Source organism: Lampetra planeri, chromosome 39 (assembly GCF_965212315.1).
Source record: "Lampetra planeri chromosome 39, kcLamPlan1.2.h2, whole genome shotgun sequence".
NCBI classification, from domain to species: domain Eukaryota; kingdom Metazoa; phylum Chordata; class Hyperoartia; order Petromyzontiformes; family Petromyzontidae; genus Lampetra; species Lampetra planeri.
In genome coordinates this window covers 7,584,707-7,599,049 of record NC_136145.1, presented here as the reverse complement: position 1 = coordinate 7,599,049, position 14,343 = coordinate 7,584,707, and the positions used below count along the sequence as shown (strand labels likewise).

The window sequence follows — 14,343 nt, the reverse complement described above, 5'->3', positions numbered from 1 at the left end:
TTCTCCAGGTGGCCTCCAGAGCCCGGAGGCACATTTCTTGTGGTGTTGTTGCAACTTCTCTATTGTTGCAAGTGTAGTGAGTTCAACTGAGTCGCAGACGTACTCTTTGGAGGCAACACATTTATTGATACCAACACAAAGGGGTAACTGCCCCTTCACCAGATAACAACCTATGGTGGTGGACCACAAGGCTAACTACACTAATACGCCGGGAGTAGCTACAACGGACAGGACCCCAGCTTGGGTCCAGGTCCACGTGTTGATGACTCTTCATGGACATCCAAAGTAGATTCCTCGGATGACAGCAGCAACGCTGAACCCCGGTCCCTCTGGAGACCCGGCTTATATCCTGACTGGTCGTGGCTGGCTCCGCCCTTGGCCACGACCACCTTCTCGAATCCTCGAGCAGGATCTCGCCCCGACACGTGACCACCCCTAGCCACCACTTGGGGCCCCTGTGTAGACTGCCCGGCACATGTCCTCCGGGGTCAACCAGAGTGCCACGGCCCTTAGTAACCCCATTCCATGAAGATGGTTTGTCGTGAGGGCAGCACTGGCATCATCTCAGGGGCCGTCCATAAATTACATCACGCACCTTGGGGGGGAGGGGGAGAGGGTCAGACATTTGTGACGATGTGTGACGAGGGGTGGAGGGGGGGGTTTGAGAAATGTGACGTCACATCAAAATGCGCAACTTTAAATATAGACAACACGTTCTACTTAATTAAATATACTTTTAAATAAATGTTTTCTCCTACAACATCAGAGTGCATCGCCACATTAAATACGCACTACAATGACAATAGTTTAAAGCGATTTGAAGCATGTTTTATATATTTTTTGGGGAGGGGGGGGCAGAGCTTTGTGACGTCATATCTGAGAAGGGGGGGTCTGACTTTTTGTGACGCCGTGTGACGAGGGGGGGAGAGAGGGGGGGTCTAAAACCGGCCAAAATCGCGTGACGTCATTTATGGACGGCCCCTTAAATGTATTACAATGGGCCGTTGGTGAGCCGGGCCATGGCGTCCCGTTGACATGGCAATCTAACGACCTCGGATTGTCCGACAAGCCAGATCGCGTTTGTTTAACGCTTCAAAGAGGCCAATTCAAGTGGGCAGCATCTGGGCGTGTCTTCGTTTTCTCGTCAGAGTTGAATCGCCATCCTTTAATATTTAAATGCACGGTCGCGATATTTAATAATTGTCATAAACTTGGCCACAATACAGGTCCCCAACTGCAGACCTCGTGTTTGGACCCCCCCAAACCCCACCCCACCCCCCAAGCCCCCCCCCTCACCACCCCCCATGCCCCCCCTCACCACCCCCCAAGCCCCTCCCACCACCACCACCCCCTCTCACATTCCCTAGCGCGGATTAGCCAACCGCTGCGTCTCGGCGCCTCCCATTGGTCGACGCGGCGGCTCGGGGCCAATAGGAAGCGGCGTTGCATCGCGGCGCCACCATCCGCTGTAGGGAATCCGTGGGAGCGATGGCGGCGGCGAAGGCGGCGGCCGCGGCTTTAAATGGTTCTGCGGCAATGGCAGCGGCGGCGAAGAGTCGAGCGAAGCGCTACGACAAGATCGACTTCCTCGGCGAGGGACAGGTACGAGCCAAGCTTCTTGCTGGATCACACCACCCACCTACCTGAGCTCGTCGTCGTCCTTGGCACTCGCAGGGCCCCCCACCCCACTCAGGCTTGAGGTGGAGGCCCTGTCCTGGATTTTGTCCTGGATTTTTCTGTTTGTGTAAAGTCACTTTAGGATAATGATGATGATTATAATAGGGGGTTTTAGATTTGAAGCTTTCGTGACTGCAAGGATTCATACTCGTAGGGTTTTTTCGGTAAAGTCACGTAGGTAAAAAAAAATAATAAACATAAATAACATAAATAATAATTATGTATTTTATTTCTATTATTTTTTTTTAATTTTATTACTTATTTTTACCTACGTGACTTTACCGAAAAAACCTAAGAGTATAATAGGGGTTTTCCCCTTTTTTATGGCAACAAAACTGAAACTTTTTTTTACAAGGATTCATGTCTGCATTAACCACGATACTTGCAGTCAAATGCAAACAAAAACACTGATAATATTGGCATTGTCCTCGAAACCGATTGGGCCACACCAATCACTTTAAGATGTTTTCATGTTTTTGTTTGTTGCGGTTGCACCCGATTCAAGAGCCGAATGGCTCACAGGGTTATACAAAGTAGATGAAACTGAAGCTGCCCATCGCCTTGTTGTGTGGGACACCACGGATGGGAGCGTAGCGACGTCGCGCCGTGCACGATCAGCCGCACTGCGAATCGCTGGGGGGCTCTTTCACCAATTCCACGTGGAGAAGATTGCATGTTCTGTGTACGGGCTTTATGTGGTGATGGACAAAAGGTCATTCGCGTTAGAGTTTTCCATTTATATGCCACATTGGGGAAACGTACGGGGAAAAAACTCCTTAAATTGGTTTTTAATCAACGGTTTTATTTAAAAATGCACCCAAAAGTGAAATTTTCTTTTTTTTAAGCCATCATCAGCTGATCAGAATATTTTTCAACATTTGTAACTAATATTTTTATGCATAATCAGTTGCTTTACAATTTATTTATTTTGATAAAAGTTTATTTGTGTGATACAATGATTGTCAAATTTATTGTCAATCAGTAGGAGTAGAAGGGAAAATGTTGATAATGATGTCATTTCAGTTTGCCATGAAGTGTGCAACATTTGCAAGCGTAATTCAACTGTTAAAGACACCAAAAACTCCACTGCCAATCCACGCTACCCGGTCATGAGAGTTGTTCGGACATACTTCACCACGCTGGTCATTGCGAGTAGTAGACCCAACAACATAGAAGTTACAGTCCTGTACATAAATACAAAATTATTTTTTCTGCTCAGTCCTGTGATGCCCATCACGTATAGCAGACGACATTGCAGCCTGCAATACCGGTTTGCATTGCCATCCAAGCACGATCTAGCAGGCTAATAATATTCTCTGCTTAGCTTACAACAAATACACGTGCTTTTATGATAATTTACCAGGTGGCGTTGTGCCCTTGTTTAAATCGACTCTGTCTATCGGGCTCGAGAAAATGAGTACGACTTTGAAGTAAAAAAACTGGAGGGGACTGGCCTCTGTCACGAGAATGTGGAGTTGCCACTCCCGGTATAGGGCCACGAATGGGAAAATTAGAAACTCTTATTCAGTCTTGTTTGGGCATGGAGACACATTATCGTGAAGTAAAATTCTCAATACATTTGCCAAATATCATTTAGGACCCATCTAAAAAAATCTTCCTGCAAAAATGAAAGTAATTTATATATCTTCTTGGTTCTTTCGGTAAAGTCACGTAGAAGGAAAAAAATAAAATAAAAAAAATAAAACATAATAAAATAATTCTCACGACGTTTCGGCCACAACGCAAGCAGCCGTCTTCAGGTGGAGAACAGGTCTGTCGAGAAGGCAGAGTCTGAATGGCACGCCCCAGGCTTGGAGCGACTATTTATGCTGGGATGGAGGGGCAAAGAGCGTCTTGACAAAGTAATTTGCATATCAAGAGGAATTTAGCATATTTATGGCAAATGCAGATATGCGATTAGTACTTCTCGACAGACCTGTTCTCCACCTGAAGACGGCTGCTTGCGTTGTGGCCGAAACGGCGTGAGAATTATTTTATTATGTTTTATTTTTATTATTTCATTATTTTCCTTCTACGTGACTTTACCGAAAGAACCAAGAAGATGAATCCCTGCAGTCACGAAAGCTTTAAATCGAAATTTAATTTATATATATAGAGTTCCACCCCCAGCTGCGTCACAACCCACACAGACCAGCATGATGAAGTATGCCCACAAACCCCCATGGCCAACACAGCAGTGGATTAACATGGCTGTAAATGATTACTCTGATATAATTCCTGGAATAGATGGCATTTAAGTAGAGTGCTCAGGCTCATAGGAGCATTTCATAGGTCCAGTTAAAAGCATCCGTGCAGATGCATAACTCTGTCAGTTGTTGCCTTGGTGATTGCGTTGTTTGAAATGTGAGTGTTTGAACTCGGTTTCCCCCCTCCCTTTCATCCCAGTTTGCCACGGTCTACAAGGCCATGGACAAAGTAACGAACAAAATAGTTGCAATAAAAAAGGTTGGTTCATTAGTGCCCATTGCTTTGCACATACTTGGTTTGTTCTGTGTTGTTTGATTTTATGAAGATTTTTGCATACAACGCAATGTGTAGTATAATGGCTCAGAGCCTACTTAGCGTGGTAAGAGAGATGATTAACATTCTGTATATCTAACATACACATCTGTCCCCGATGTTTAAGGCCTGATTCGTTATTCAATTTGCAACTTAATCCGAATAATATTTGTATCTACACCGCTCTAGTTTATGTCATGTTCTGCTTTGCCATTGTGTAGCACAATAGCAAAGGTTGCGTACCAACCCAATCATTACTTTGTATGCTTGATCTGTGCTTGATTGCTGTAGATAAAACTGGGACACAGAACAGAGGCCAAGGATGGTAAGTAATTATTGCAGTAATGAAACATTTAATAGGCACATTGTGTATTTAGATCTACTTAAATGTTAAATGTGTGCTCAATTCTTTGGCTGCATCTTAACAATTCCATTGCTGTAACTTGCACATGATGATGAATATTCTGAATGCTTCTTCCGCAGGCATTAACAGGACTGCCCTACGGGAAATCAAATTGCTGCAGGAATTGAACCACCCCAACATCATCGGAGTAAGTGGTAAAAATATTTAAGCGAGAAATGTACTTTTGTGAAAGAGCGTTCATTTTTTTATGCAATACATGACCAATATGAGTTCTTGATAATATTGCACTGTGTGCATGAGCAAATTTTATTTTTCGTACTCAAATTCTTTGTTTTATTTAGCTCTTGGATGCCTTTGGCCACAAGTCAAACATCAGCTTGGTGTTTGACTTCATGGACACTGACCTCGAGGTAAGACAAAAGAGACATGAACACTACTGTTGAAGGGTCATTTTTATTTTTAAATCCTTTATATTAAGTTCACTTGCTTGCTTGCTTGCGCGCTTACGACCGTGCAAATCTTTCGGTCGTTTTTTAACCCACTTCCCGTGATCCAATCGAGCTGACATTTTGCACACAGACTCGTTGTGCGTGACAATTTATTTTCGTAAAAAAATGTTTCCAAAATTTGACACTTTTTAGGATTTTTTTTTTTATATTTAATTACCAATTGCTTAATGGTGGCAGGCAATCATCTGACCCATAGGTGGCAGCCATCTCAGGCCAGAGGACGAGAGGACTCTAGCTGCCCGTTTCAAAGACCAATGTGGGCTGGGTTGTGGCCCATTGAACACGCATATAAAGGATTTATAGTGAAAAACTTTGTTTTTACGGGTTAATTTTTTACGTGTTTAATTCTGAAGGTGGTTTTGCTTAAATTGTAATTGAAACAGATATCATGTTCACCATTATTTGCATCGTTTTCATTATCATCAGCCTCCCGTTGCAGGATGAAGGCCTTGCCAAGCTGTTTCCATCTCTCATGCTCCTGCGATGTAACGATCCACCGAGAACTTGAGATGATTAATTGCTCATCATGACCCCTGCGCTCGCTGCAACTGTCATTTATTGTTAACCACCAGCCGTAATCCCTTCCAGCAAAATGTCGTGCCCAAGACCTCTCAATTTCCTGAAGTCAACACGATGTCTCTCCATAATAGAGGTTTTTTTTGGGGTTAGATTGCGTAAATATAAATGTGTCGTTAAACCCGCCACCACCCGATACAGCCAATTGGTAAGGTTTGTCGCGTAAACAAAACATGCCAATCCATTACGAGTACAGCACACCAGTGTGTTGAAGAGTGTAAACCCACAACAAACCTTACTAATTGGCTGTCGGGTGGTGGCGGGTTTAACAACACGTTCGTGTTTACGCGATCTAACCTAAAAACCTCTATTATGAATAATATTGGTCGCGAAAGCCTACATATTAAACTGATGCCTCTAACCTGCATACGTCTGCTAAATCGATGTTTTTTCTCTTCCTATCTCGGTATATTTTCCAATCGTGTGCCTCGCCACACTTGGTTGCAAACATTTCAACTTGTGAATGATTTCTAATTAAATATTAATGCGAGCAATATATTTGCAGGTAATTGTTAAGGATACAAGCCTGGTTCTGAGTCCTGCAAACATCAAGTCCTTCATGGTGATGACTCTACAGGGCCTGGAATACCTGCACATGCACTGGATTTTACACAGGGTAGGTGGCTCCTGCTTGTGCTTTGTTGTCCTGCAATGCAGTACTATCTTCATACTCCTGCATTAAACAAAAATAGCAACACTAATTTTGTATAAAATATTAATGCATGTTTGCTTGTGATCAAATATCCATTTCAACAGGAATTATATTTTATGCCCGGCACGCTCATTATGATTCAACCAAATTAGAATATTCGTGTTTTGCTATGTTAAATTTATATAATAGTTTAACTCCTATTGGATCATCTTTATTAGACAGATGGACAGGGCTAATGCTTTAACAATTTCAGCTTTCGTTTGAAAGTTGAAACTGAAGCAAACAGGTCACTCGTCGCAACATTTAGGTAAACTCCTGGCCTGGTACTTTTTTCTTTATGCAGTTGTGTAATTAATACAACTTAAAGAGTGTGTATAGCTCTTCTGCAGGTTATTAACATTTTTTGCCATTGAATGTTTAACTATTGAGACATGAACTTGACAGTTATATTCAAGATAGGGCTTATTTCCATGTTAATGGTGACAGATATGATACATATATAAATCGTTGAATAATTTCACAGTACCAAAACTGGCAAACCTAAACTCTTTATTGCAGCGTTGACAAAACATTTAGGAATTTATATAAAAATAAATGTTAAAGAGCAAAGTTAATGCTCTGTCTGTGGGTGGATTATCCGAGTTGTGGATTAACCGTGCCCACTCCGCACCTTGATTCAATTATCAGCTGTTCCTCACTCATCAATGGTCAGCGACTCGGCGCCCATGCGACCGCATACAAACCAATTGCTTTAAGAAACAATAAAACGGCGGCACATTCTACGTTTTCACCCACTTTGTACGTCGGTATGTTTTTAAACGCGAATCGCCTCTCTGAGCTTTAGGTGAGAATTTGGCCTCAAAATGAAGTTCGTCGCTTGCACAAAAATGAAGGAGGCATTCAATGTCGCAAGACGCCGTGAAAGGGCCGCATGGCTTCAGCTAACAGAACCCCCGACGCATCGCCACGGGGCGTTCTGGGAAGAATTTGTGGCTTCCGTGTTTGTGTGATCATAACGTCACCACTACATCAGAAAAGTCTGCTGTTAATTTAATGCGTGTTGGACTTATTTGCGCACTGTGGCAATCGGTTGGCTACGTACGGTGGAGTCCGTACTTGTAGATCAACGTCATGCGCTCAACCAACAAACGCAAAAAGACACCTGAATAAAGGACAGAGCCTTGCCAACAGAGTGGTTATATGTCCAGTTAAGTTTTGAAGACCTTTGTACGCAAATATAAGATATATTAATCGAGAATCACCTTCCCGCTACAGATGAGAAATTGCTTCATGCACGCATATTGTCATGATAATTTAAATATGTATTGCATTGTCTGTGCTTTTGTTTTATCTGGGCTGTTTCACACCCCCTCCCCCCCCCCCCATTACCATGTAAAATCGAGAATTGACTGGTTCATTTGTAATATTTGCAGGATATGAAGCCCAACAATCTTCTGCTGGATGAGCAGGGGGTGCTCAAACTGGCCGACTTTGGTTTGGCCAAGTCTTTCGGCAGCCCAAGCAGAGTGTACACCCACCAGGTGGTGACGCGGTAAGTGATACGACATTTGTCTCTTGCTGTGGGAACGTGGAGCAGCTTTAAGTTACAGAATGCCGAGTGTCAGGCTACGACTTGCCAAGACGTTGCCTGACATTTGAAAAATAGAAACGCTCAGACACTGTGGCTAGCCACAGAAAATCATATCAGTAGCCTGAAGGGTAATCATGTGAAACTGGATATGGTTCTGAAAAAGTGACTTTATATTTCCCCAGGTTTCCATTTGAAACTGAAATGCATATAGATAAAACTGCAGGAGTAGTTTATGGTAGGGGAGTTTCTGTAATGATGGCACGATCTGAACTGTTATGTTGCTTACCAGCTAGAATTTCTAAGTGCTGTTATATATAATGACTTAAAAAAAAAAGAATTGCATGTGTGCGTGCCTACGAATTTGAAAGTTTCGGATGAATGTGCATATGTGTGCGCCCTTGTCAGGGGAGCGGTGGTGTAGCGGTTAGCGCGCTGCGCTATGAACCTGGCGACCCGGGTTCGATTCCCGCTCACGGCTAACACCAGTGACGATTATCTGAACCGGTCCTGGGCCTCCCCTAGGTCGACTCGGCCTTAAATGAGTACCTGGTGCGGTGTGTAAACATCACCACTGGGGAGACAAAGGCGGTCGGGCGTGGTGCTGGCCACCCACCCCCCTCGTTCGTGTACCGTTCCGGCCTTCATAGGTGCTCGCTAACAGCACTTGCCCCTACAGTCTGTTAAGGCTATACGGGGGATCTTTGTCTTTGCCCTTGTCAGGTGGTACCGCTCTCCGGAGCTGCTCTTTGGAGCTCGGATGTACGGAGTCGGGGTGGACATGTGGGCCGTAGGCTGCATCCTCGCCGAGCTGCTGCTCCGGGTACGCATTTTTCGAGCGCGTACGATACTCGCACACGAACCTCGCTCGTGAGTCTCACGATTCTACTTGCGACAGTGTGCATCTCACTGCCCATGACGCACCCTTACACAAGTGGAGGCTTGCAATGGTTTCGTGACAGTCTTTGCGTTTTTATTTCAGTTAGATGCTTGATATCCTCTGCCCATATTTATTGACAGTGACTGGACAGGTTCTCTGGTTGCTATATTAATATGATGGACTATAGCAATGTATTTACAGCCCTTGGTCAGTCCATTGCTAGATGAAGGCCTCGCCATGCTTTTTCGGTCATTGGGGTTGGATCATACTTGTTCATGCTGGTCAGTGCGGGTTGGTGAAGGAAGAGGCCCAGGACGAGTTCAGAAATCTCTTGCCACTCGTGTTAGCCACGGCTGGGAATCGAACTCCAGTTGTTGGATTCAGAGTGTCATGTTTTAACAATCACATCACCGTTACCACCCAGTGTACACTATAATCCAGTTACGCACATTTCTAATGCACTGGAAGTTTTCATAAAATAGATTTTTTTTTTCAGACACCGTTCTTGCCTGGTGATTCGGATCTCGATCAACTGAGCAAAATCTTTGAAGCGCTTGGAACGCCCACGGAGGAGCTGTGGCCGGTATGTTACCGTTAAGCGCAACCGCTGCTTACAAACACCACCATATAACATGGGAGCATCTCATTCGGTGCTTCCAACCACCACACTGCAAGTGAAAGCACTTTGCTTTCTGCTCCATCCCTTCGTCCCTTTTCCCAGGCTCTTACAACCTCGCTCACTTCAATGCGCTATTAACTCTTATCTACTGCACCTTTAACGGTGGTGTTTGTGTTTGGCCACTTAGCTTTTTGTGCCTGGTGGGCCTGTGCTCGGCAACTGATCTATTAAAATCAAATATTAATTTACTCTGTGGTGTGCTCTTCCGATCTGTGCTGTGATGCCTTGCGGTGCCGTGATGCACACTAGGGGATGACGACCCTCCCTGACTATGTGGAGTACAAATCCTTCCCGGGCACCCCGCTCGAGAACATCTTCACAGCGGCCACCGATGATCTCCTGGAACTCCTCCAGGGCCTCTTTACATTCAGCCCTGCTGCCCGCCTCACTGCCACGCAGGTGATGCCCTCGGCAGCACGGCCAGTCTGGCCTAGTCGGGAGCGTTGTGGAAGGACTGCTGGTTGCGTTGAACGTGTTAACTAATTATTCACGCTTTCCAACTCGGGTTAAATCGTTTATGCTACACTGTAGTTTCCGGATTATGAGACACTGTTGTCCCCCTGTAGAGTACTTTCAAATAAAAAAGTTGGAGGCGCAGAGTTGAGAATCCTCTTGCCAAAGACGGTTCTCCAAAGCAATACATTGCCACACAGAGAAGAGAAGGCCACCACCGGCCGTTTATAATAATCTTCCAGAAGACATCTCTCCCCATTTTGAAACGGCACAATCATCTGCTGGAAATCGGCTCTAAAAAGTACCATATTCTCCCATTTATAAAACACACCTTTAATTAAAATCGACCCCAAAGTTGGGGTTTGCGTGTTACTTTTCATCCTCGAAAACTGTAGTTCTGTGTTCATCCACTCGTAATAAGAAGTGCATGATAACTCTCATACAAATGATCCATTATCAACCAAACTGTGGTTTAGAGTTGTGTTGCAAGTAGAAGCTGACCGTATTGAAAAGTGATCAAATAGATGAAATGGTTGCCAAAAACTTAAAGGCACAAACCACAGCACAATGGACTGTTTGCAAATATGTAAACGCATTTTACCTTGAAAGCTTCACGGCGGCAATCATTCTGCTAACGTAATATTACTTTATTGATTTTTACAAAACAGTAATTCAATGTAATGTTACTTTAACACTTCCAAAGGCAAGCGCATGTTGCAAACAGTTACATAATCCACGCTCGTGCTCGATTTAGTCCTAACGTTTTTGTTCACCTCATCAACGCCTGCGTACGTGCAGGCGATGCAGATGCCCTACTTCAGCAACAGGCCGGGTCCCACGCCTCCCGCCCAGTTGCCACGGCCCAGCTTTGCCCGCGAGGTCATGAAGGAGCATGAGCGCGGCACCGTCAAACGCAAGAGGTTCGAAGACGCTGAAGCAGGTACCGCGTCCGCCGTAGCGCCACCCACCCACCCACCTGCCCTTCCCCCTCCGGCGTTATGTACGCGCACTCGTACAGTCCTGTCGCTCCACTGCGGGATAAGGGCTTCCCACAACTGCGAAAGTCGCGGGCGTTGGTTGATAAATACGGGTTGGTGAAGGCAAGGGGGCATCGATGTTTTTGGAGCAAGCGTACATTAGACTAAAGCACTTCGCTCCACTGCCGTCTGCTGACCGCCGCCAAGCACAGCCTACGGCAGCAGGCCAGGTCCCACGCCTGGCCCGCACCTCCGCTTAACACGGTTGGATACATATGGCGTGAAACGAGTTCAATATGACTTAAAACTTTCGTGACTGCAGGAATTCATATTCTATGGTTCTTTCGGTAAAGTCACGTAGATAGAACAAATAATAACAATTAAATAATAAAAAATAAAGTGAATACAAATCTCACGATGTAAAGCTTTCGTGACTGCAGGGATTCATCTTCTTGGTTCTTTCGGTAAAGTCACGTAGAAGGGAAATAATAAAATAATAAAAATAAAGCATAATTAAATAATTATCACGACGTTTCGGCCACAACGCAAGCAGCCGTCCTCAGGTGAAGAACAGGTCTGTCGGAAAGACAGCGTCTGAATGATGCGTCTGAATGCATATATACAACCTGGCATGCACGGTGGTTATTCGTCAAGCACGATCCTGGCTTAAAATCCTGCTTAACCTCCGAGATCTGAGGAGGCCGGGCTCGCTCCGGGTGATTTGGTCACAGGCTCGGTGTAATGATGTGACGGTAATTTGGAATAAACGACACCAGAGCGACTTCAAATGTAAGTTCCTTGTTAGACCGCATTTTGATTATGGCTTGTAGTTCAAATGTGCATATATTGAATGACATTGGTGCACTGTCTCTATTCACTTGAATGCAGGCAATGTACATTGGTCTAGCCATGTGCTCTGCTTTGTTTTAATTGTCAAGAACACTGGCGAATTGCCCGATGATGCTGGATGCAATTACCAGCGAAACGTCGTACTCAAAAATTGTAAATGTTGTGGTTTACCTCTTCAACACACCGGTGGGCTAAAGTAGTGAACTATTTGTCTTTTGTCAACGTGACACTTTTTTGCTGATTGGCCGTGTCGGGTGGTGGAGGGTTTACGACACGTTTATAAATAACGAGATCTAACCCCAAAGCGTTTATTATGAAAAATATGTCTCTCAATGTCTGGTTTCTCTGAGACTTTTACCATACACATCTTGGCAGTGCAGCAGACAAACATTTAGACACTGTTGATTAGCATTTCTACTTGTCATGCCTTCTAGAAGTGTAAATGTCACTGACTGGGCCGTCCTTCACACTGTCGTCATCGTGTTTGTTGGGGCTGCAGGGTGCCTGGCCAAGAAGCTGATCTTCTGAGTCTTCTCGGGGATCCACGGTGCCCCCACTGACCGCCGAAGATGTGGAAGTGCTTGAATGAGCGCGTCACGTACATTCCTCTGCGGGAGTCCCCTCCACTAGACGCACAGGCCTTTTGTCAATCCAGTGCTGGGTGAGGGCCTCTGTTAATATGCCCGTACTTTACGATGCCCGTCAATGCGGGTTGGTGAAGGTGGGGAGCATAGATGTGACAGCATAGACAGTACAATACAACGATGTGTTTTTACTGCACGGCCCTCCCCTGCTGCCCACCACATAGACCCGCAGCCGCCTATAAGCAACCCGGAGTGCAAGGTGGTCGTCAGTCCAAGCACACATCGGACTGAGTCCTATTGGCTTCCAAGGTCTGACTAATTGAATTGGTGTCCGGGGCATTTCAGAAATTACTTTCAAGCGGATCGCGGTACGGTGTGAATTCTCTGGTCTGGAGCCGAGCTTCGCAGACTCCACTCCCCGCATCCTGCCACTTGGCACGTACGGCCGTTTTGTCAGTCCAGAATCGGAATATTTATACTGGAGGAATCCGATCGAGCTATAAAGTTCTTTCTCACAGATGTCCGGATGTCCAGTCTGCTGCTGGACACGAGAGCCTTTCCCACGCCTTCGTCGGTTGAGGATTATTTGTTTGAGGTTTTTTTGAGTTCGATCGCGTAGATGTAAAAGTGTCGTTTAACCCACCACCGCCCGACGGCCAAAACGTGCCAATTAGTTAGTTGTTCAGCACACCGCTGGGTTGGAGAGTAAACCCACAACATTTACAGTTCGAGTACAACTTTCGCCGGCAATTACAACCAGCATCATCGGGCGACAGCCAGAATTGTGAAGAAATCCTGTTTCGGTCTTAGAGGGGGTAAATGTGATGTCTTCACTTGAGCCAATTGGTTGTGAAGACCAGAGGGGGCGGGGGCGGGGGGTTGATGTGTTAATGAATTCTTAGTTGGGTTATTCATAGTTAATAAACATACATTATGTGTGTACGTTATGTCGTTTTCGGTCAAAAAATCGTAATACCTGTAATTGGCTGCTCACAGCTAATCGTCATCGACGAACGATGACCTGAATCAGCGTGCAATTAACAGTGTATTGCTTGATGATACGGATTATTTGATCATTGTGAGGGTTAGTATAGGTGGGGAGCATAGTGGCAGGAGCGTTTAAACTACAGGCACCCCTCGCTTCATGCTATGCTGTAGAACGCCGATTCTTTATTACGCTGCTTGTCCTGGAGAACATTTTTACTGAAAATGAAAATCTAAAAAGCGCTACGAGTGAGAAAACGCATCTTGAGCACTAAGCGAGCTCTAAGTGTACGGCACAACAATGGATTTGCTGTAGTATCCTCTGCTGCGGACACAGCGCTTTTGCGCTCTAAACTATTTTCTTTCTGATACAAATCATGGCATTACATCTTCTTGGTTCTTTCGGTAAAGTCACGTAGAAGGGAAGTAATAAAATAATAAAAATAAACAATAAAATAATTCTCACGACGTTTCGGCCACAACGCAAGCAGCCGTCCTCAGGTGAAGACCAGGTCTGTCGGGGAGACAGCATCTGAATGAAACACCACCACGCTTGGAGCGTATATTTAAGCTGGGTTGGAAGGGGGGAAGGGCGCCTTGACAAAATAATTTGCATGTCAAGAGGAATTTAGCATATTTATGGGAAATGCAGGTATGTGATATTACCTTAGAGCCGACTGCTTGCGTTGTGGCCGAAACGTCGTGAGAATGATTTTATTATGTTTTATTTTTATTATTTTATTACTTCCCTTCTACGTGACTTTACCGAAATAACCAAGAAGATGAATCCCTGCAGTCACGAAAGCTTTAAATCGAAATCATGGCAATTACACTTTGCATGCACACCCTCATGATTGGTGCACATGATGGGTTGTGAGGACTGACGTTTGAGAAGCCCTGTCGTAGGTAGTGCGTTGTACACATTTAGTTTTCAAGTTTTTCATAAAAGCAAGGAGGGTGGAGTTTTTTGTTCACAGAATAACATTACTTTATAAACGTGTACCTGTTACATCTCGCAAGCAGTTGCTGCGCCTGGCTGTCCACAGACCCG

The 14,343-nt window shown here is 45.0% G+C and overlaps 1 protein-coding gene across 1 annotated transcript; it reads left to right on the top strand.

Annotated features, from left to right (window-relative positions):
• Positions 1 to 1,445: 1,445 nt before the first annotated feature.
• Positions 1,446 to 12,827, top strand: CDK7 (cyclin dependent kinase 7). Its single transcript, XM_078612723.1, has 12 exons — positions 1,446 to 1,602; positions 4,084 to 4,143; positions 4,489 to 4,522; positions 4,681 to 4,748; positions 4,903 to 4,971; positions 6,152 to 6,262; positions 7,732 to 7,850; positions 8,610 to 8,709; positions 9,263 to 9,349; positions 9,695 to 9,844; positions 10,697 to 10,838; positions 12,224 to 12,827. The coding sequence occupies exons 1-12, from the start codon at positions 1,489 to 1,491 to the stop codon at positions 12,250 to 12,252; spliced, it is 1,083 nt and encodes a 360-aa protein (XP_078468849.1). The 5' UTR covers positions 1,446 to 1,488; the 3' UTR covers positions 12,253 to 12,827.
• The last annotated feature ends 1,516 nt before the right edge of the window (positions 12,828 to 14,343 follow it).